Genomic DNA, 22,547 nt, shown 5'->3' with positions numbered 1-22,547 from the left:
TGATCAAAGCTGACCGCTTGAGACTGAATAATCTACTAGGGGCTCAGCCTGGAGACGACTGATTCACCCTACCTCGGCTGCCACTAATTAGCTGGAGCTCTTTATCTAGGGCTTGTGAAATGTCCCCCCCTTTACTGTTGTCTTATTCGGGTCTTGTTTAGAAGACCGTGTTGTTGATATTCCAAAGGTGCAACTTCCTTGTCCTGTATAGAAAACCCTGCCTCGGCGCAAATGTCCTCGACTTCTGACTCCGACAACCTTTCTACCCCTCTGAGATGTTCCTCAAGCCTTGAGTCTAGGGTTGGGTTGTAGATGTAACCGTGGGGGATGGACACTCTATAGGCGGCTGTTCTTGGCAGTTTTGACCGGTTGGGGATTCTTGTGGTGGTTTCTATCCACTGCGAAAAGATAATCGTTCATTTTGAATCACGAATCCTTACTCTTCCATTTCAGTATTTCTAAATTGTCCTTCCAGAATTCAAATGAAAATCATCCTTTCTAAAGGCACATTGTGCCTTAAGCATCTTTGTGCCCCCAGTATCTCCCATCAGCCTGACTAAATAGACTACTAGTGCAATTTAATTGAAAGGGTGGATGGATTTTCAAAGCACTCTGGAGGGTTTCCCTCTTACTCGAGACTAATGGCTCCTCGTTTTAGTGGTTGTTTTGGACGGGTGAGGAAGGCCCAGTGGGCACATTCCCCACAAGACCTCTACGGTTGCTGTGGCTACACATGCCATGTTCTCATACATGGACCAACAGGGACAGGGCTGCTCCTACTCCCTGCACATTTGCTCCCAGCACGATTTTCAGAGAAGTGTGGAGTGTGGACTTCCAGCTCCAGCTACAAAACAGCTCTACTGAACAACAGAGAGCGAACCAGCCTCTGAACAGCACAGTGGCCTTCATAACAAGACACAGGTGGGCCTCGTGTTATTTCATTTCCTTTATTTGGCTTGGGCTGGAAGGGAAGTCCTGGTTGTCAGTCCGTAGCTTGGTCAGCCCATACGTCTTTCCAGCCCTCTGTTTACACCGTCTGTGCATCCATATCCCCCCGACAGCCAGGAAGACCAGCGACAGGGGTGCCAGCGCAATGCCCCAGGAGAACGTGGAGGAGACTGTAGAGAGAAGAGAGACCGTGAGAAGAAACAGCTCCGCAGAACCGGGCAGCGCAGGGCGGCAGGAAAGAAACAAATCAGAGGTTTTCTCCTTCAATAAATTTCTAGAAAGTTTGTCTCTTACACCAAAGCCATTTGAGGATCATACCTGTGACATCATAGAACAAACAGGGTGGACAGAAACTACTTAAAGGACATCACAAAGTAAGGAGCCAAGGCCATGGGGCTGTACCAGCCATGGGTGGTGCATGTAAAAGAGAGCTTGCTTTTGCCTCTGCTAGCTGTCAGTGATGTGCAGGGGACAATCTCTGCCTTTCCAGTGGTCATGGGGGTCATGGGGATTAAGTAGGAAATAGAGGCAAAGACAAGAAACTTTTGGTTAAGGACCTTGGATGCTAATATTATCTCTTCAGTTCAGTATTGTGTATTTGATTCCTAGACATATCTGCAATGGAAATACAAGAAGGGATTGTGAATGCAGTAACAAAAAGTGTGTATGAGAAGAGTATTTTTGGACAGCATGCTGATAAGGTCACAATTCAATGATTTTTTTTTTGAGATAGGATCTCAGTAGCCCAATAGGACCTCAAATTCTTGATTCCCTCTTGCTTCAGCTCAAGGACTAGGGCTATAGGTATGTAGGATTCCACATTTGTTAGAGCAGTATTCATACACCTCTCTCTCTCTCTCTCTCTCTCTCGTACGACTGTGTGCAAGTGTGGTGATGGTAGGGCACGTGTGTGGGTGTATGTATGTGGGTATGCATGGGGGTAGATGTGTATGTGGGGAGGATTATAGGGTAGGTAGTGTGGGTATATGCGGGTATGAGTGGGTGGGTGTGGACGTGTGTACATAGACCAGGGACTAACTTGGATATCTTCCTCTATCACTCTCCCCCCTCCCCTTTTTTTTTAAATCAGGGTCTCTCATTGAACCTGGAGTTCATTTATTGTCTGGACTGACTGGTCAATGAGCCCCAGGATTCTTCTGTCTCCTCCCCACCCCCAGCCTTGTGATTATGGGTATATGTTACCATTGCTGACTTTTTAAATGGATGCCTGGGATCTGAACTCAGGTTTGCTTTACCTGATGAACTTCTCCCCGGTATCAGATTAAACATTTGGAGCTGATATTTGCCGTGCTCTGTCCAGGGATGAACAGGATCTGAATCCAGTTCTATGGGGAATTCTCCTACTGTCTTACAATTCCCCGTGGATGAAAACTATATGAAGCTGTCATTTTCTGAGAAACAAGTTCCATACCCCTCTCAATCCTAATGTCCCCTTGGAAAGCAGCCACAGCCTCCATAGGGACAGAAATACTAAGTTAGGGCTTAGTGATCTAACGTGTAAAAGGTCTCTAGCGCAGGGACCACACACAGTCCAGGTTCCTTTGTTAATCTGGGACCCAGATGGGGAGGCAACTTTCTGTCGGACTCTGACTTCCAAATCTATGCAACTCCTACATCACCAGGCCCTTCCCAGCTTGAATGGCACCAAGATGACCTGAGACACCACCCCAGGCTCCAGTTATAACACCTTCAATCTGGAAGGAGCCGGGGCAGTTGCAGTCTGGGGCAGCTCAGGAGAATCTGCGTGGAGGTACCTGGAAATTTACTTACCTGCACAAGCCTGCGGGCCAGACTGCAGGTCCCCAGCACCTATGTATATGCAAGATGGATGTGGCAGCCTGCTTGTAATTCCAGCACCCAGGAGACAGAAATAGGGACCCCTGGAGCTGGCTGAGTAACTAGACTCCTACAATCAATGAGCTCTGTGTTAACAGTGAGGGACCCTGCCTACATGAAATAAAGTGGGAAGTGGTTGAAGAAAACCCAGTCTCTGGTGCTCATACCCCCAACACACACACACACATAAATGTGTACACGCATGGGCACTTACCTGCACATGCATTCATATGAACACACATACTTATGTGTACGTATAACATATAACATGGCCCCCAAAAAGGAAGTTGGGGACTAAGGAAATCTCAGTCGGTAAAGCATCCACTGTGCAAACATGAGGACCTAAGTTTGAATCCCCAACAGTCACGTAAAAGCTGGGTGCACACATTTATAACCTCAACTCTGTGGTGGGGTAGAGATGGGCAGATGCCTGGAGTTAATTGGCTGGTCAGCCTAGCCAAATTGATGTGCTCTGCATTCAGTGGGAGACTCTGTCTCAAAAAAGTATAAGGTGGAGAGCAATTGCACAAGGCATCCAACATGCATCTCTGCACCCACATGAACATATATGTACAATACACACGCTCACACACATTTGAGGTTTGCTTTCAATGACCCACAAGGAAACATCAGGGTGCCACTCTGTCCAGCACCCATAAAGCATTCAACAAGCTGGGTTTTCTTTTCGTGTCTCCCAGATCCCTACCTTCCTTGACTGTGGTGTGGAGTGACTGGACACTCCGTGGATTCTTGGCCACACATTTAAAGTCCGTGTTCAGATCCTCCCTTGTGACTGGATCGAAAATCAGCGACACTTCCACATAGTTCTCATCGTTTTCTGAATATTGGCTGGGTGAGAAGACATTTGATTAAGTACGACGTACATACGGCAAGTAGACTCGCCTTTTTCAAGATTGCCAGGCACATTCTCAAATAATGTCTGTATATAAACTGTCATGTATAAACTGACCAGGACTTCTGTAGAGTTTGGAGAACTGGTCATCATATTTGGTTCCCATTTGAGAGACCTTCTAGCATGTTCCTCGAGGACAACGTGTCCTTGAAGATGCTGTTCATTGTAACAGGACATTTGCTAACATTAAAAACGTATACTCTCCCCTTGGTTTGGATGGAAAACTTCATTTGAGGGTGAACAAAAATATTTTCAATAATCGAGTAGAAACAGAAAATTCTAGTTTGGGAAATTTGACTCTCTCACCAGTCGGTTATTGCATGGTGAGGCAGAGGGAGTTTCCAGAATCCCACCCATAGGTGTCTTCCCTCATTGCTATTGTGGCTTTCATGGCAAAAAAACAAATCGAGGTAAGAGGCACCAGCCAGCCTGGGGAAGGCCTTAATCAGGGTGGCCACCATTTGTAACGTTAGCAGAAGTCAAAGAAATGTCACTACCATCCCTTCATATGAACAAAGGCATCCCAGCATGTGTTAACTAGGGCGATTAAGGAAGCAGTCTGAGTCTACTAACATTGGACATTTATTGTGGTTAAGTCTTTGGAAACAAGGAACTGAAAGCAAATGATTATGCTACATGCATCATTCTCGTCCACTAATTACACCCATGAAGAACTTCTTGTTAATCTTCCCCAAAATGCAAAAGAGTGGCAAACGTAAATCCAGGCTAATTCGAAGTATCAAGACTGCAACTTACAAAGCAGAAGAAGTTTTGAACCCTTTGCCTCCTTCCCTGTGCAAAAGGGAAGGGAATATGTCTCCTTCATAGTGCAAAAGCCTATCGAAGGAGTGGAGTAATGAATGTGGCAGAGTGGGCAATGGAACTATATGAACTCTGAGATATTTTAGACATGCAAAAACTCAAGAAATAGAGAGGCAGGGAGGGAAGCAGAGAAAAATGTAGAGCTCAATAAAAATCAATTTAAAAACTCAAGAAATAAATGTTCAAAGAATCAACTAGCAAAATGCAACTCCTACAAGTCTAGAGAATGTTTGGTTCTCAAGACAACTTTTTTGCAAAATTCAGTTCTTCAAGTTTCAAATCCCCAATAGTTTGTATCTTTTTAAGAAGTACTTTTCTTGCATGTATGTCATATTAACGGGCCCTGAATGTAACACCTCCTCCAGAAGGAAGCAAATCACAGCAGAGACCCTCACCCTCACCCACTTACTGGAGTAGCCCCTCGGTCACACGGCCTCTTGGGTAGGCCACTGAGATAAAAGTGCTGTTAGCCATCCACCACACAATGGTGTTGGAAGATGTATCAGTTCCCAGAAACACCTTGCACGGGACTATGAGTCTTGACCCTGGGTATAGCAAGATAGAACACATCAGCCATCAGAACCCAGCAGGGAAAGGGGCCACCTGGCTTCCCATCCTGCAGAAAGTTCTCAGCACAGGCCTTCTTTGTCTTCCCAAACACCCCTCCTGAGTCAATCCCTTCCTTAAGAGGAAAATTGAGTTTCCTCAAATGGTTCTGCTCAAGTAAATCTTTGCTCCGTTCTTATTTACCAAACGTCTCCAGAACCATCCACTGGTCTATGCAGGCAATGGACTTGAATGACTTCGTGGCGGTCACTCAGTTCCTACAGAGCACCCAACATTCAAGGACTGTCTTCTTCCACACTGACTGTAACTACGTAAAATCCAACCATATGTGAGTCTTTCTTTTGACCCCTTGCTGGTCTCAGCTCCACTCTTTTCCAATAGAAGGCTCCATCCCAAGAGGGCCAAAGTTTAGAATTAACCCTTTGAAAACCAACTGCATAATCTAAGTCGAGTGGCTCCTATGCGGCTGTGCCAGGAGATGGTACCAATGTCGTGCGATCATAGGAAGTTACCTTTCTTTCTGAGTCACCAAAGAGGAGACGATGAAAAGGAAGAGTAAATCCCATTCCCTCGCTTCTTACTCCTAAGACACACCTGCAGTTGGCCTGTTCATATTCTTGGTCCCATGTCATATTCGGAGAGAGAACAGCAGCTCTCCTCTGTCTCTTCTTGTCCCTGTGACCTTAAACACTCCTCACCCTTACCCCCTGCTATAGTATAGCCCATATCTAGGTCATGCCTAATGTGCAGAAAGTCTCACCCCCATGCCCAGAACTGGGATTAAATAAATAAATAATCAGTAGTCATGTGACTCTACTACACCCTGTAGAGCCCTCAAAGCAAGAGATCAGAACTGGGCTCCACTTAGCCAGGCATCACCTGAGATCTAAGAACCTGGAAGCCAGGCAGTACCAACTGCTGTCCCCACGACTCTGGCTTTCAAATATCTGGTCAATAGGCAGGCATGAGGGATACAACCAATTCTAACCTCTGCACAAGAGCTCTCTACCTCAATGGCCTCAGGGTTTAACTTTAGCATTTAAATCCAACACTAAACCGAGGTAATAAGAATAATGTTTTGTTTTTTTAAAAAAAGGCCTCTGAAGTCAGGGCTTAAAGAATGCACATCAGAACTATAAAAATTTATATTACTAAAACCAAACACATAAAAACATATGTATATGTCAGCATGCAGACCAGAATATGTATCCAGACTTGACCCCAAGTGTGAGTTTCTGGAGTGCATGACTCCCTGGTGACTTTTCCTTTGCTAAATGGCAGAAATAAAACCTTCCTATAGAGTTAGTGTTGGCATGGGATGGGTCCCACTGGACAGAGCAGATGCTCAATAAATGGCCAGCTCTTCCCTCCCACGAATGCCAAAAAGAGACCAGTATAGTTTCTTCATGTGCCTTCACCAACCACCCACTAAGGACCAGCCAGCCAGTGTGTGTGTTGGTCAGGACATCCAGCATCAGCATAGGGTAAGAACAAAAAGCCCTTTTCCTCAGACCATTGAGAGACTACACCAGCTCCTCTAATAACAGGAAACTGTCTGCAGCCACTGCTGGCTTTGTTTGACAAATAGATTCTTATAGGGATTCTGAGCAGTTGCTAAACATTGAGAACAAGAATTAAGCTAAAGATGCCAGTTCTGAGGACTCTTTCCTCTGGTTAATAACTGTTACCAAACTGTTACCACATTTAGGCTTTTGTAGGTGTAACTTTGAGAAAATAAAGCACCACTGCTCTCAAATACTGGCAATCCTAAAAAGCACTTGGCAAAGACAGAGGTCCCCTGCCTTGGTCATGTTGGTTCCCACATATTGGGGTTCTTGGGTTCCACTCAGGCACTATACACCCAAGGGCATGGTGTGGCCAACAGATGCAGGTCTCCAGTCCCCACCCCCACCCCGCAGTGGGCATGTGGGATACCCAGTTCTCACAGATCCTTACCCAGAGATGCTGGTATTGTCTCTAGGGGAGAGACAATCACAGGGATGGATTCCGCGGTCATTTCTGAGAAGGTTGGAAGGAAAAGAGTTTGCATTAGGGAAGCCTAGGTTTCCAGCTGAGATTCTGATTCCATTGTTTAGTTAATGAAGTGAGCCCTCCCCATGTGGCCAGGCATTTCGAGAATCAGCCTTTGTCTGGCAACGGAAATGGGCTCTCCATAAAACCCGAGCATCTTAAGCCAATACTTTTCCCGGCAGAAACATTACTGGAAGAGGCCACGCTTGCACATTCCTCAGGCAGATGGTCTTTTTATCTGCTCTGTGATGAACAATTAGCTAGTCCTCTCCCAGGCTTCCTGAAGGCACACTGATGATAGCCACAGGATGGCTTATGCCTAAACGTCTGCCCTACCCATCAACGTTAAAGATCCACTTCTTCAAGAGCAGGCCAGGGCTTGGAGAGTTACCCGTGCATGAGACTACTCCCACGCTGGGTATTAAATTCGGTGACCCAGACTTGGTCACTGATGTCTTTTTAACTAAGGAAATAAACAAACTCTTCAGGGAGGCTTGAGTGGACCTCCACGGTATTTGAACCAGCTTGAAGGAATTGAGCTCCTGGCATGGAACAGAAAGGACAGCCAGGAGCAAGTAAAGGATTTGGAACTATCCTTCAACTGGCCTCATGGGTCTCTTTTCTTCTACTAAAAAGAACTTCAATTACCAGTGAAATAAGGACCTGCTGAGCTGACAGTGAAGGTTAAGGAGCAGGTAGCTTCTCCACCGGGAAAGTGGCATTGCTCCCTTTAACAAGGCTGGGACAACCAAGGGAATTCTCCAACTCGAGGGTGCACCTGCATGGTCTTGAGGGGGAAGGCCTTGGTTGGGATAGGCAGACTTCAGCACCTCAACTCCCAAGCTGCATTTTAGCAGATCTGCGCAGGACTTTAGATTCACCTGCGTGGGAACTACTCTGATTCTGTGTGTGAGCAGTACTCAGGTGACACTGCCGCTTCTGGTTCAAGGCCACCATTTGGGACTCACTGTGCCTCCCCCGCTTCACAACTCAGTACAATGTGTAGGTCTGCCGCCCCCTCGTGTTTCTGTGCAGTATTACACAAACAAGCGGTGGAGGACGGTCCCGAACACTAGCCTGAATCAAGCAAGAAGTTATGAATGGGCTCTCACAGGACAGGAAAAAAGAAAGCATAGCCCAGAGGCTTGGGTTCGTGGAGGATAAGATATCCCTTATGACACAGATGCATCTCTGGGTTCTGGGAGAGAAGCCATTTTCCCCCCACAGAAGTTACTTAACTCTCAGTGTTCCCAAGGCTCTCTGAAGTCTGCCTTTAGTTAAATTAAAGTCTCCAGTTGTATCTGATTCTCAGTATAAAGAAAGACTGGGTATTCTCAAGGACAGAGTCTGTGGCTCACATATTTTATTCTCCTTTCACCCAGCTTCCCCTCCAGCACGTAAGAGATGGGGTGGACATTAAGCAGAACCTGCCTACTGCCTTCTTTTCGCGGATAATTTGTCCTGGTCTAGGCTGAGCGTCCCTTCTCCAGGTTTTTAAGACCTGAAGTACCTCAGCAGACAACAACCAGGACACTTTGAATGGGCCACGTCAGTGCATAGTGCTCTGTTCAAAAATCCAATAAAACAGGGCTGGAGAGATGGCTCAGTGGCTAAGAACACTTGTTACTCTTGCAAAAGGATGACAGTTCAATCCCCAGAACCCACATGGTGGCTCACAACAACCTGTAATCCTTGTTCCAGTGGATCCAACAGGCACACATGTGGTCCACATACATGTGTGGAGGCAAAACATTCATACTCATAAAGTAAAATAAATTTAATAAAAAAAATAAAATAGTGGTTTTAAACCTTCCTAATGCTGTAACTCTTTAATACAGTTCCTCATGTTTTGGTGACCCTCAGCCATAAAATTTTTTTCATTGCTACTTTTATAACTGTAATTTTTCTACTTTTATGTATCTTAATGTGTCTTTTTATGTATCTTAATATCTAATATGCAGGCTATTTGATGGGTGAGCCCCCAAAGGGGTCACAAAGCACAGGTTGAGACCCACTGCAGTAAAATCTCCGTGCCTTAGAAGTATATACGAGAGTATGGCAAGTGTGTCCTGACCGGCTCAGTTTGCACCTTCCATGTTCCAGAAAGACACTTTGGTTTGGCCTCCTCTAGTGGTGAATTTTAGGCTTAACCATTTTCAAACACCTACTTGAATCCTTTCCCTGCCCAAGAATTAACTCTCCTCTCAGAACTCCCTGGTATAATAATATTTAAAGTGTCTCGCACATGTGTTAGTAACCTTTAAAATAGTCGACAGATGTGTTTTTCTTTTCCTTCATGTCAAAGATATTCGAGGGCTTCTATGTGATTCTGAATTTATTCTCCTTGTGCTCTTTCTAGGCGTGACAGGTACGTTGGTGGTTAAGTACTCACCTTCAACACGGAGCCTAATATTCCTAGTGATGTTGTATTTCGTGCCCTTGTGGATAAACGTCGCAACACACCTGTAAAAGCCGGCATCTTCCATGGATGTGTTGGAGATCAGTAAGCGTGTAGGGTCTCGCACTCTGAGGAATTTCTTACTGTCTCTCTCCAGGAGGACAGAGCCCTTGAGGGGAAACGGGTCATAACGTTACATCATAGACTAACATAGCTCTTCAGCACTCAGGACCATATCATCACTGTCAGTCAATGTAGAGGCTGCAACCTAAGAATTTCCCTAGTACATATTTACATTGACAATTTTGTCTTTGGGGGCACACTTTTAATTATATTTCTAAGAAACGCATACTTTTTTCTTGAGGCAGAATCTTATCATGTAGCCCACACTGGCCTTCCACTCAATGTTCTCCTGTCTTAGCCTACTGGGTTCTGGGATGACATGAATATATGCCCATACCCAGTTTAGGAAAAGGAATCTGCTAACACCTGTCTTAAAGATTAACATATTTTCGGCCATTAAAGTACAAATATACTTAACGTCCAACAGCCTTCTAGCAACTATGAACAATATCAAGGAAGACCACTATTCACCAGCTATGGAGATACAAAGAGCAAGGGTGGGAAGAGAGCCTGCTGCAGGAATTGCTTTAAAATTCATTTCAATTTTAGGACATACTACGAGAGTTAGTAAATAGAGGAGTCTGGGTCCATAGTCTCATATGGACACAGAGTCCTGTAGGTTCTCTGCAAATAGAACGTTCAAGGGCAAGGCCTCCAGCAAAATAGGAGAAGTGCACAGGGTTAAAAAAAAAATCCTTATTATACCATGTTCTCAAGAATATTGCTTTCTATACCACAATAGACCCATCCATGGTATTCTGTACCCATAATCTCAGCACTGGGGAAGTGAAGACAGGAGAATTAGGAGTTTGAAGCCAGTCTGAGCTATATAGAAACAACCCTATTGTAAGGAGAAGGGAGGAGGGCTGGGGCAGAGGGGCTAAGGAAGAAAAAAGGAAGGGAGAAAGGGGAAGAAAAGAAAATGTGATTAAAGCGCAAAGCTTTCAGTAATCAAAATTAACCTTGAGTGACGCTATAGTCATACTCCATTATGGGATAATTCAGGTGTGTTTATGAACACTGACGTTTGAGCCTTTGTCAGTGGTCACGTGCTCTGAAGCAGTCTTCTAATTGTTTCAAGCGTTTCAAAACTGAAAACTCTCCACACTTGATGAGTTACAGAAAGACAGGGGACTGCGCTGTATGACTCTAGGTCAGAATTTGAGGCCTATACTCGACATAGCCATGTTTGATGTCCTCGGAATCCACACAATACTTACTATTTATTCAAGAAGACCAAGTGTAACTGCATTTACTCCTGTAACCCAAAAGTTGCCTTGTGCTTCAAAAGAGACTTCTTTAACATGTATATAACATTTTTACAGACATGAACAGGGGGTGTTTTCCTGCTTATTTTTAGGCAAGTGACAGTCAGTAACTCTTTAGCAGCTACTTATCCTGGGATCATCTCATAGTCTGTCCACATGAACGTTACCCACAAGCCACAGCAGGACCAATAGACAATACTAATCACCACCGTTTTAATTAATATTGTAATTCTAAATATGTGAGTGGATGTATATCTACATGGATGTATTGTCTTCTCACAGGTTTTGTGTATGTGTCCTATGGGCCATAAGACATATTATTTTTGGCACACATACCTTATACCACTGGATATTTCCACCAGTTTTGCCAATGAATTCTTTCAGGTCAGGGCACACTAGCAACCCGGTGGTTGAGACGGTTGAGAATTGCAAGTAGGAGACAAAAGGGAGGGATGCTTCAGTGTCCTTGAAAACCTTGAGCTCAATAGACATCTCCTCACAATGAGATCCATTTCTAAGTGTTTATTAAGAAAAAAAGAAAGAGATGATGAATGGCAAGACAGAAATACAAAAACCAAATGCAAGTAAGAGCGACTTCCCACCCTCATTCAATTCTGCCTTCATGGTTTTGATGATTATTGCTTAACTCCTGATTGTTTTAAGTTCTTGGAATGCAAAGCAAAGCATCACATCCTAACATCTATATAGAAGCTGTGTGTCTGTGCTTTTCATGAAGAACCCTGAAGAAGTTTCATTCCAGTGCCCAGGACACTAAGAAACCCAAGCCTTCTCCAAAGGAATTGGAAAGTTCCTTGAGAACCTTGAAACTAGACTAGATATGATCCAAAGAACCAGACCCAGACAGATGGTTTCCCAAGAGCCACTGTCTCTATTAAAGAAAATTTCCTTTTCTTTCCCCTAGGAATCCTTTACCAACTGATTTCTAGTTTCAGGAAACTGCTGAGAACTTCAAGTTTGGATTTTAAAAGGCATGAACACAACTGCATGGGGGAGGGACCATTAATTAAATAAGATGTTTTTGACTGTTCATCAGCCCACCCATAATCCTACTATTGTGATTCTATCAAGCCCTTAGAACTGAGAAAAATTCAGGGGTAAAAATAGTGCTGGAAATATGAGGGGGAATGGATGGAGGATAGAAGAGATTAAAACATTTAATGTTTAAAATAGAAAAACAAGGGCTCGGAAGGCAGAGAAGTAATAGAGCATGCACTTAGTGTGGCTGGGGCTCTACATTTAATTTGCAGCATCCCCCCCCTCAAAAGAAAGGAAACAAAATAAAGCAGAAGAAATGTAATTCTATCAGCTAAACCCTAAGATGTGAATAGCCACCTAAGATGAATAACACATCAATCGAGAGCATGATAATCAATTGCAAATATGGTATAAAAGTTACTTCCATAAAAGAAGTCAAACAATATACATCCAAAGAAGCCACACTGTATGACTAATACATGTAAGAGAAATTTAATAATTACTTAACTGTTTGAAAGTTTTAAAATTGAATTGAAAACATAAAACCAAGAAAAATCAAATTAGATGGGCAATTTATGCACAAAGAAAATGCAGAATGTTAACTCTAACTTTTAAAAACAATGAGTAATCACCCATGGGATTTGAAGGACACTGAGAAAATCAACTGAGCTATGGCTGGAAGTTCCCTCCCCCCTGGCTAGTTTACACATGTGTCATAGCGTGCTATGCACACTGTTGGAGGAGAAAAGTCACCAGCAGTCTAAGTGGCTGTGGACCCCATATGCTGAAGCTTCCTACCTGGAAAGATATGCACGCTACTGTAAGAAGGGCATGGCTCTTGCAGAGGTTACCAACTGCTCTCTGCTGGAATCTGAGGCTTCCTCCCTAGGAAGAAACTCATGCTTGCTTCTGTACATCTGTTCTCCAGGACTAGAGAGGCCATAGGCCCTTAGGGAAAACTTTCTAGTCTTGTTTTATTACATGGACATGTTATTAAACCACCTTCTAAATATTTATGTTTATATTCGTAGATGAATTCTGCTTTCAGCCTTCATCAGAGACGCCTCTTTTTGCAGCGGATGGCAACACAGAGACTCAATGCTGTTACCAGTGTAAAGGATAAGTGACTATGTACGGAGTGCTCGGCCCTAAATACAACATAGATGCCACCCAGTCGCTGATTCAGAGAACACTGCAGAAGAGGAGGTGGAAAGAAGCAAGACCCAGAAGTTGGGACAATGCTGCAAAAGAGCATCTTCTGGTCGTGGCACGGCCTCTGTATCCATGAACTCATAGCATCTGGGTTTGCCTGTATAAGACTGGGCTGGTTACAACTACATAATGCACGGGGGAGGAGCCCCTGAGGCCCACTCCTCACTGAAGAACTATGGGCAACTAATGGGTACCAGGAGAAGGGGCTGTCGTTTCTTCCAGTTGTGTAGCCGCTGATAAGTTACCGGTGATCCATTTGTAAACAACAACCCACTCACGCTTACGCAAGCAACCATGATTAAACACAGTGAGTCATGCACACAAAAAGACATCACTAATGTTGGGAGAGGATTCAGGGGAAGAAAAGGGGTTTCGATGGGAAAAAAAAAAGAGGGAAATGAAAGACAATGGGGAATGAGAATAACCAAAATTCAGTAAATATGTGTATGAAGTTGCCTAATAAATAATCACTTTACAAATTGAGGAGATGAAAATGAGAAGTCTGCCTGCAATTCACAACCCCAAAGAACCTAGACAACAATAAGGACCCTAAGAGAGACATACATGGATCTAATCTACATGGGAAGTAGAAAAAGACAAGCTCTCTTGAGTAAATTGGGAGCATGGGGACCACGGGAGAGGGTACAATGGGAGGGGGGAAGAAAGGAGTGGAGTGGAGAAAAATATATAGCTCAATAAAAACAATTTAATAAAAAGAAAATGAGAAATCTGAAGAGTGCTCAAGGTAGCTAGTTTTAGCAAAATGGTCTTCAGTCAAGTAATATATATATGGGAGCAGTGGTTATTACAGTGTTTTCAACTAAAGTAAATTAAGTACACATTAAGTAACCTTAAATTAACCATGTGTATAAGTACATATACATATATGGGTACACAGACATATAAGTGGTAATCATAACTATTATAGTGTTTATAAACTATAAATTATATATTATAGTGTCAGCTAAAGTAAGTTAAGTTCAAATTTAAATAACCTTCTAAGTCTCTATAGCTACTAAAAGACAAAAATCAAAGGCCTTTTTTTGGAGATCCCATAAACTACGAGAAGTCTCCAAGAAACCAAGCTTGCCAGACATATTAAGAGTCTAAAGCTTGTTCACATTATTGATCTGGTTTTTATTCCAGATTTTTTTTCATATTTTCCACTTTTTATTCCATTATTTCCCCCTTGGGCAAAGCATTGAGACTGGGGACTGTTTGTTCTGGCAGTATTATCTTGACTACTCTGGGCAACAGCAAGGTCACGTGAGTTCCCAATAACAAGAGCATAAACACAGAAGAACAGGGCAGCCTCGTGGCCTGGAATCATAAATGCCAAAGTTTGTCCTGGCAGCTGCTGGAGATTTCCACTCGAGTTGAAGCACAGGACTACACATTTGGAAGAGAAGGCAAGCATTCCCCCCAGGCAAGGAACACTTCAACACTGGGGTTCTCACCACTCCACCTCAAAATCAGAGCTCCTCCCCACCCCCACCCCCCACAAAACTAGGGGCATTAGCTATAGTTCTTGGTCTAGCATAAAAACTTACTGTAAGGCCACCATGCCTCTGTCCACCCCTCCCTAACATTCCTATCTCTAGGCAGTAGCCCTGCAGGGGCTCCATGCTCACATTGGTCATAGACCATGAGTCTCAGTCCACCAGATCCTTCCCAGGCTGTGTTAGTGTATCCAGTTCTTCCAACAAGCTTCCCGAAGGGGAAGAAAACCAAGACTTAAGAATCAGGATACACGGTGGAGCAGCTAAAATTCCATTTATGTCTTTCTGATTCCAGAGAAAGTTCATTTTTTGTCCTACTCCACTTCTAAGTCTTTCTGTTAGTGTTCCTCACAGAGAGTCAGATGGAAAACCTAGAAGGATACCAGCTTTCTGCTGGCTGCAAAGTCGGATGTTCCCACTTCCCCAGTACAGGAGAAAGAGATCCCTGGCCTGCTTCCTCAGCAAAAGTGGACAGGTTGAAACCTGCCTCTGAGCAGGGGAAGTCAGACACACTGACCACCGTGCAGAATTGGATCAAATCTGAAAGAATTTTTGACTCCACAAACAAAAGCATGTTGCTTATACACCACACCTGGGACTGGGGCTGATATTGTCTGGGCTTCCTTCGAGCTAAGAATGTCAGCTTGTCTAGATCTCCTAAGCGTCAGCATTCTAGGCAATCTCTCCATGAATGAGTTAATGAAATCTAGAGGAACTCTAAAGTCAGCAAGTAGGTGGAGCAAGCAGAAGCCCAGGAACAGAAGCAGCCATCTAAAGAGGAAGGCTATTCTCCAGGCATGCCAAGGGTGTGCCCTAATCCTTTTGGAAGAACTGTGCCAGGAAATGATCAAGGCCATCAACATGAAGTCAACAACTTTACCCTTCCAGAGGCGGCGGGACACATCAGCACCAACCACTGCAGAAAAAACAATCTTTTTACCAAACGGCGCTCAGAGAGCAGCAGAGCCCCATGCAAAACCAGGGCCAGACCCTCGCCTCTCACTAGGAGCAAAAAATAGCTCAAAATGTACCAGACACCTGAAACACAGGGATTAAACATACAGAATTATAGGAAGAAAATGCAGGGAAAAATTCATAACTTTGAATTCATTCATGATTCCCTGACCGCAGAAAACATGAATAGGGGAAAGTACATAATCGAGAATTCGCCAAAATGCAAATGTGTTTCTGCAAAGGACTATTAGTGGAGTGAATGAGCAAGCCAGAGAGTGAGATAAAGAATCCCCAAACCATACAGCCAATAAGGAGAAGACATCCCAAACTCCTCCAACCCAATAGCAAGCAATAAACAGCACAGCTCTCAAAACTGGCAAAGACTTGAGTAGCCATTTCTCCAAGAAATATACTCAAGTGGCCAAGAAAGACATGGAGGACTGAAATACCAGGAAACTGCAGTCAAGGACACAAACCATCATTCCACACCCATTAGAACAGCCCTGTGGAAAATAAAAGCAACCAGCATTGGCAAGCATGGAGCAGCAGAACCCTTGTGGGGATGGAAGACGAAGCAGCTGCTGTGGAAAACAGATTGGCAGTTCCTAAAAAAACAAATAAGATCAGATATAAACCGCCAGATGATCCAGAAACATGAACAAAAGCTCAGGTTCATAATGGCATTACTGAAGATGGCCACAAAGCAGAAGAAACCCGAGTGTTCACGGAAGGACAAACGGACAAGCAAACAGGAAGGTGTTTGCACCATGAGACAGCAACCATCAGTCTTGGAAAGGAAGGGGCACCAATACTTGCATGAAGCATCTAGAGAGGCAGATTTACAGAGACAGAGGGTAGAGCAGTGGTTGCAGGGGCTAGGGGGTGAAGAACGAATGGACGGCGGCAGTTTAATGAGAACCAAGCTTCAGTTTGGGAAGAAGAGGATGCTCTGAAGGTGGACGGTGGCGACAGTGGTGCTACAGTATGGAAGCACCTAACTTGCTTGAGCATCCCACTTAAAGACAGTTAATATGGTAGGGCCCATGTTACATGTGTGTAAGAACATTTTCCAAAAGCAATAGGACACAAAATAGGGAAGACTGGTCCAGATTCATGGTGTATCCCCTGCTCCTTTCTAGGAGAACTTCCAATACTTACTCGTTTTCCTTATCTGTGCGATGATCAATAGGATTCAGCTATCTCTAAGACTCCATCCTGTTCTAAAATTCTCCCTGGGATTTTCCATCTATATCTTGTTTCTCTACATGTTTCTCTACCATGAGTCACCAGTAAAGGGCACAAAGCAAATACCCCTCTTTCTGGGGCTCATGTTCTGATGGCGGACAAACATTATATACATGTGCACAGAACAGTTGTGTCTGGTAGGGAAAACTCAATCAAGAAAAAACGGTGTCAGGGTAAGGAGAGAGGACCGAATGCTGTGTCAGCTAACGTGCTGGGGAGTTCTCTCCAGAGAAGTGACATTTGAGCAGAGATCAAACACACCACAGGAGGGAGGGAGCTATAATCATGTCCAGGAGAGGTGTTGTCTTGGTTGACTTTCCATCACTGATAGATGTCATCACTAAAAGCACCTTGGAGAGGAAAGGACCTAGTTCAGCTCTCAGCTCACAGCCCATCAGGAAGGGAAGTCAAGGCAGGAATCTGGAGGCAGAAACTGAAGTAGAGGCCATGGAAAAACACAGCTTACTGGCTTGCCTTGCATGAGTGACTCAGCCTTCTTTCTTATATAACCAGAACCTTCTGACCAGGGATGGCATCACCTGCAGTGGATGTGGTGGTTTGAAAAAGAATGGCCCCCAGCGGCTCATGTATTTGAATACTTGATCATTTGGGAGTGGCACTATTTTGAGAGGGATGAGGAGGCATGACCTTGTTGGAAGAAGTGCGTCACTGGTGGGGTGGACTTTGGAGTTTCAGAAGACTAAGCCAGTGCCAGTGTTGCCTGTAGATCCAAATGTAGAACTCTCAGCTCCTTCTCTAGTACCATGTCTGCCTGCGTGCCGTGATGCTTCCCACCATGGTCATAATGGACTAACCCTCTGACGCTGGAAGAAAGCCCCAGTTAAATGCTTTCTTGTAAAGATGGCCATGGTCTGGTGTCTCTTTGTAGCAGAGGAACACTAAGACAGTGGGCTAGACCTTTCTACACAAACCATTAATCAAAAAGTTCCACAAATTTGTCTATAAGTCAATCTTCTGGAGACAATTCCTCAATGGAGTTCCCTTTCTCTGTGAAACTAGCTAATGTCAAATTGACCAAAGAAATAAAAATAAATAAATAAACCCTAACCAACACAGGGGCTCTGCAGGGACCCCACGGAGAACAAAATGTGAATTGCCATCTGATGTAGGTGGGCCTTCTGTTATGTGTTATTTTTATTGGTCAATAAAGAGACTGCCTTGGCCCTTTGATAGGACAGAAAATTAGGTAGGCGGAGTCAACAGAACAGAATGCTGGGAAGAGGGCAATGGGGCAGATGCCATGGAGCCAGCCACCAGGTCAGACATGCTGAATCTTTTCCGGTAAGCCACCACCTCGTGGTGCTACACAGATTATTAGAAATGGGTTAATCACGATGTGAGAGTTAGTCAGTAACTAACTCTCTAGAGATAATGGGCCAGGCAGTGCTTAAATGAATACAATTTGTATGCTGTTATTTCCGGGGCTAAGCTAGCTGTGCGGGAGCCGGGCAGGATGAAAGCAGGCCTGCCCGCAGCTCCTCACTACAGCCATCCATGTGTGCTGAGAACCTTCGACTCCATTCTGCCTGGAGCCACACCACCCCATCCCAGAAGGTCTTACCTGAATGTGCAAATGTAGGTCCCAGAGTCTGGCTGCACTGCTGGCAGAACCCAGAGGGAGGCATCCTTCACCCACAGCCTTGGCTCATCTCCCGGGATCAGCTGAGACGAGTTCATTTTACGCCAGGTCAGAAAGGGGTAGGAACTGGTGGAGGCATCTGAATAAGGCCACGTCAGAGGGCACCGCAGAACCACAGGCTCACCTTCCAGCCTGAATTCAGATTTGGACTCTCTGCCACGAAACTGGCAGTTACCTCCAAGCTCTGCCAGTCAGAGAGAGTAGGCTTTAGTACTGCTCACATCGCAAAACCATAGGTACCCAAACTGAAGGTGGTCCCAACAAAAGGGTACACAGGGTAAGTAAGACTCTGTATGTCCCCCACAAACTGACCCGCACCCAGGGTCCCATGAGTGGTACTCCCTGCTACTATGCTTTGGAATTCCCCAAATGATAACCTGGGGACCACCAATTTCAATTTTAGTCCCGAGGAGTCAGTTCAATCAGATTTACAATGCTATTTTTTAAAAATGGGGGCTGGAGTTCCATTCTTCAGCATCTACGTCAGAAGGCTCAGAACCATCTGTAGCTCTAGTTACAGGAGATTTGACACTCTCTACTGGTCTTTCAGGGCACCTGCACACGTGGGTGTACACACACAGGCACGCACGCACGCACGCACGCACGCATGCATGCACACAGAAATAAAGGCATCTTAAATCTTTTCTAAAGATTTAAATGCATGGTCATATCTTTTCATTTGTTGATATTAAACGTTGAACTCTCTAAGTACAGATAGAACAGGTTGGTTGGGACAGACTACATGTTTCAAATCAAAGGTGTGAGGGCTAAAGAAATTCTATCTTCTGCTAACCACTAGCTGTTTCTCTCTGACACCAGTCCCTGGAAGATAAGCTCCCAATAACTTAGCTCAGGAACTCAGTGACTCCCAACCAGAAATGCACACCCATAGCCACCACTTCTATGATATGACTGATGACTTGCTTTGCCTCTGTAACCTTCTTATACAGACATTCAAGGACTATTTTGAGATAGCCTTTGCTACCTAATCTTGGCAGAGCAGAACAGTTCTTGGTTTGCTTGTGCAGATACTCAAGGTGTTCTTGTGGTTGTCACGTGTAAAGAAAAACCCTTCCTTCACCCCTCCTTTAAGCAGCAGTCTCTAGCTTGGCTCAGCAATTGCTGTCCTGCTAACAGCTTCACTAAACTTAACTATTTACAATCTGGATTGAGCCTGTGGTCTTTTTCCAGGGGTCTCAGATTCCATAACAAATGTTTCTTTAAATAAGAGCAGATTGGCCACATTCTGAATATGTATATTTGTCTGGAGAAATGTGCCCCCCCAGAAATGTGGGGTCCTACTCTTTTCCTGTTGAACCGGCTGTTTCTTACCTGTGTGCTTCTCTGGCGTAGTGGGGGATTCAGAAACCTGTTCTGCGTGTGCCACTGACGAAGTGGTGAGGGCAGAAACGCAAGTCACCAGCACACACAAGATGAACATCGTCTGCACCAACTTCCCAAGGGCACGGGACTCTCGCAGCCTATAAGAGGAGAAAGAAGAGTCGGTAGGAACATGTGCTTCCGTGGAAAGATGGTCCTGGGGGATAGAATGGGGTCTTGAAACTGCACCTGAGAATGGGGGACATTTGGTCTAGAAATTTTCAAATAAGAAAACTCAAACCATTTTATCTGTCTCCCTGTGGCTGTGTTTCTGAAGGTGCCTAACATTAAACCCCTGGGGCGTCTCCCACACACCTGCCTGGAATGGAAATTTCAGGTCCCAAGTGCCTTGTCTCTCCAGGAATGCATCTCAATAGCTCCAGCCCCGGGCGACTCTTTGTGCCTTTTCCTCCTCCAGGTGTGCACCCACACACCACTCTCTGAGTGAGGTCTCTCCTCACCCTCAGCATAAACCTTGCGCTACACTCTGGCCCCAGTGCCCCCTCCACACCCTCCGCTCCGGCTCTGTGGTCCTCTGTAGCAATTGTTCACTAAACACACACAAGCTCTATGTGGATGAGGGCTCCACTTTATTCACCATCCTGCTCCATCCCAGTTCGTTTGCTGAATTTGTGGACAGTTTAACAAACCACTAGAAGCCGGAAGTCCTCAGGTTTTACTCCTCGTGGAGCTTGTCCTGGTTCCACGTGGGCAGACTGAGTAGGCCATGGATGAGAACCCAGCAAAAGGATCGCCTCTCATCAGTACCCGTCCACTCAGCCCTTTCTGTTACCTGTTTGCCCTGCCAGTGGTGGGACCACAGCTCTCAGGAAGCTACTGTGCCTCCTTGGCCTTGGCTTCTTCTGCTCCGTTCAAGGTAGAAAATAAAGCAAGCAACTCCGCGGGAGGCTTTGGAGGGGATTATGCTCAGGTGGGCACAAGGGAGCAGAACACAGACTAGAGTCCCTGGGTCACTCTGAAGGGGCGAGGAGCGAAGCCTACACAATCTGAGATGCTCGCCTCGGACACCCGGGACTGCTCAGAACTGAAGTCCCTCCGTGAGGGAAATGGCTTAAATAGCGTGATCCTGCAGAGCCTGTTTCTCATTAAAGCTAGAAAGCAGGGTTGGGAAATCAGAGCTTTCTTCATCTCTCATCCCACCCTCCACCCTCAAGATTAGTATCTTCGGAGATTTTAATAGCTCATGACTGGCATTATCTGTTTCTGGCTGCTCAAAGGCTAGAGGCATAGAAATCTCTCCATGGCAGTTCTAATAACGTGTGGTCCTGATGCCTCTCCGGAGGGTATAGGTTAGAAACCTATAGTTCGCCATGCCTGCGAAGCACAGGGCTGTCCTCTGGATCCTTACAATGGCACTTGTCTGTCTTTGCAGCCCAGGTCTCTTTCTTAGCATGGTTTCCATAGTACTTCGATCAAAAAGCACTGCCAAAAAAAAGATGTCGGCTGTTCCCCAGCCCAAGGAAGCTTGGGAGCTTTCTGTGGGTCCCGATCACACCCTTAGAAGGCGCACAGGATCATGGCTCTGAAGAGATTCAAATTTTAGATAAATATTGAGTCCCAGAGACCAAGATGGTGCTCCCCTTTGTCTTCATGGACAAGGGTGGGGGTCCAAGGAGTCTGTCTCCCTAGCAATTCCAGAGTCAACCTGTATTTTCAGAGACTGTCTGTTTGGGATGTTTGGGATGTACCATCAAAGCAAGTTAGCTAATGAAGACTTCACTACCCTGTAGAAGCCTATCCATTCTCTCTAAACAGAAATAGAAACAGGTGTTGACTGGAAGGAAAGTTAAACTCCTGACCTCAGGCCGCCCACTTGTACCCATCATTGGGCAGCTGGCATTGCAATGAAGGCCAGGAAGTTGGATTAGACTAGAACAGGAAACTCCATCTATAATAAAAACTGTCTCCCTGTTTGCGGGTCAAGGGTTACTTAAGTCGAGGCTCTCCTGGTGTGACTCTGTGGTGACAGTGACTCTGTGGGGAAGGTGGTAGAGCCTGAAGAACCCTCAGGCCTCTTCGGTCCAGGTGGTGACATTCCCCCTCAGACTGAACTTGGGTTTAGTGTGGGGCGCCTCTCAGCTTGTCCTCCCGAGGGTGACCAGAGAGAGCAGAATCCCTTCTTTTATGCACAGTGTTTCTGACCTTGATGTCACTGTTCCTATTGGAGCTGGATAGAGACCTTCTGGGGCTCTGTAGGGTGGCCCTGAGGTAGTAATCAAGTCAGGGAAGCCAGAGCTTCACAGGTTTTTCTAACCTCCTAAGATTCTCAGACCTTCCACCCACTCTGTGGTGAAAAGCCTTCATGGCCTCTATCAGAGCTGACGAAAGGTCAGAGTCTGCCTCAAGCCGCGTAACTTCCTGTAGGACCCTGGGGAAGCCTGTGTCATAAGATGGATAGCCATGAAGCCCTCTTTCCACTGAGCGTGGGACAGCGTTGTCATGTTTTCAGGAGTATCCGGATAAAGTTTCAAGAAGGCCTAAGCTGATTGTACTGAACAGGCTCAACCTTAAAACCCTTCATTTCTTCAAAGACACAGGACACGTGATGTTCTATTCTCTCCCTAGCTTCAAGGTAGAGTTCTTCAGGTCTCAATGGGGACCCACACAAGGAACTCCATCTCTTCTGGGTCGCTGAACATTGACTATGTGGCCA

General features: G+C 45.2%; 1 protein-coding gene across 3 annotated transcripts in view; it reads right to left on the bottom strand.

Annotated features, from left to right (window-relative positions):
* Positions 1-931: 931 nt before the first annotated feature.
* Positions 932-22,547, bottom strand: part of Il1r2 (interleukin 1 receptor type 2) — a 36,263-nt gene continuing 14,647 nt past the window's right edge. For 2 of the 3 annotated variants that reach the window (XM_048430235.3, XM_085679607.2), the window contains exons 2-9: positions 19,826-19,974; positions 18,416-18,677; positions 11,264-11,441; positions 9,531-9,705; positions 7,064-7,126; positions 4,950-5,085; positions 3,512-3,654; positions 932-1,118 (exon numbers count right to left, since the gene is read on the bottom strand). In XM_048430235.3, coding sequence (XP_048286192.3) covers positions 934-1,118; positions 3,512-3,654; positions 4,950-5,085; positions 7,064-7,126; positions 9,531-9,705; positions 11,264-11,441; positions 18,416-18,677; positions 19,826-19,974 — 1,291 coding nt within the window. In that variant the 3' untranslated portion in view covers positions 932-933. Of the gene's footprint in view, positions 1,119-3,511; positions 3,655-4,949; positions 5,086-7,063; positions 7,127-9,530; positions 9,706-11,263; positions 11,442-18,415; positions 18,678-19,825; positions 19,975-20,666; positions 20,914-22,547 lie in introns of those variants that run through there. The other variant, XM_085679608.2, reaches the window with a different exon arrangement.

The sequence above is a fragment of the Myodes glareolus genome, chromosome 18, assembly GCF_982192425.1.
Source record: "Myodes glareolus chromosome 18, mMyoGla1.1, whole genome shotgun sequence".
NCBI lineage: Eukaryota > Metazoa > Chordata > Mammalia > Rodentia > Cricetidae > Myodes > Myodes glareolus.
The sequence above is the reverse complement of the archived record's forward strand: the minus strand, read 5'-3'. Positions and strand labels throughout refer to the sequence as shown.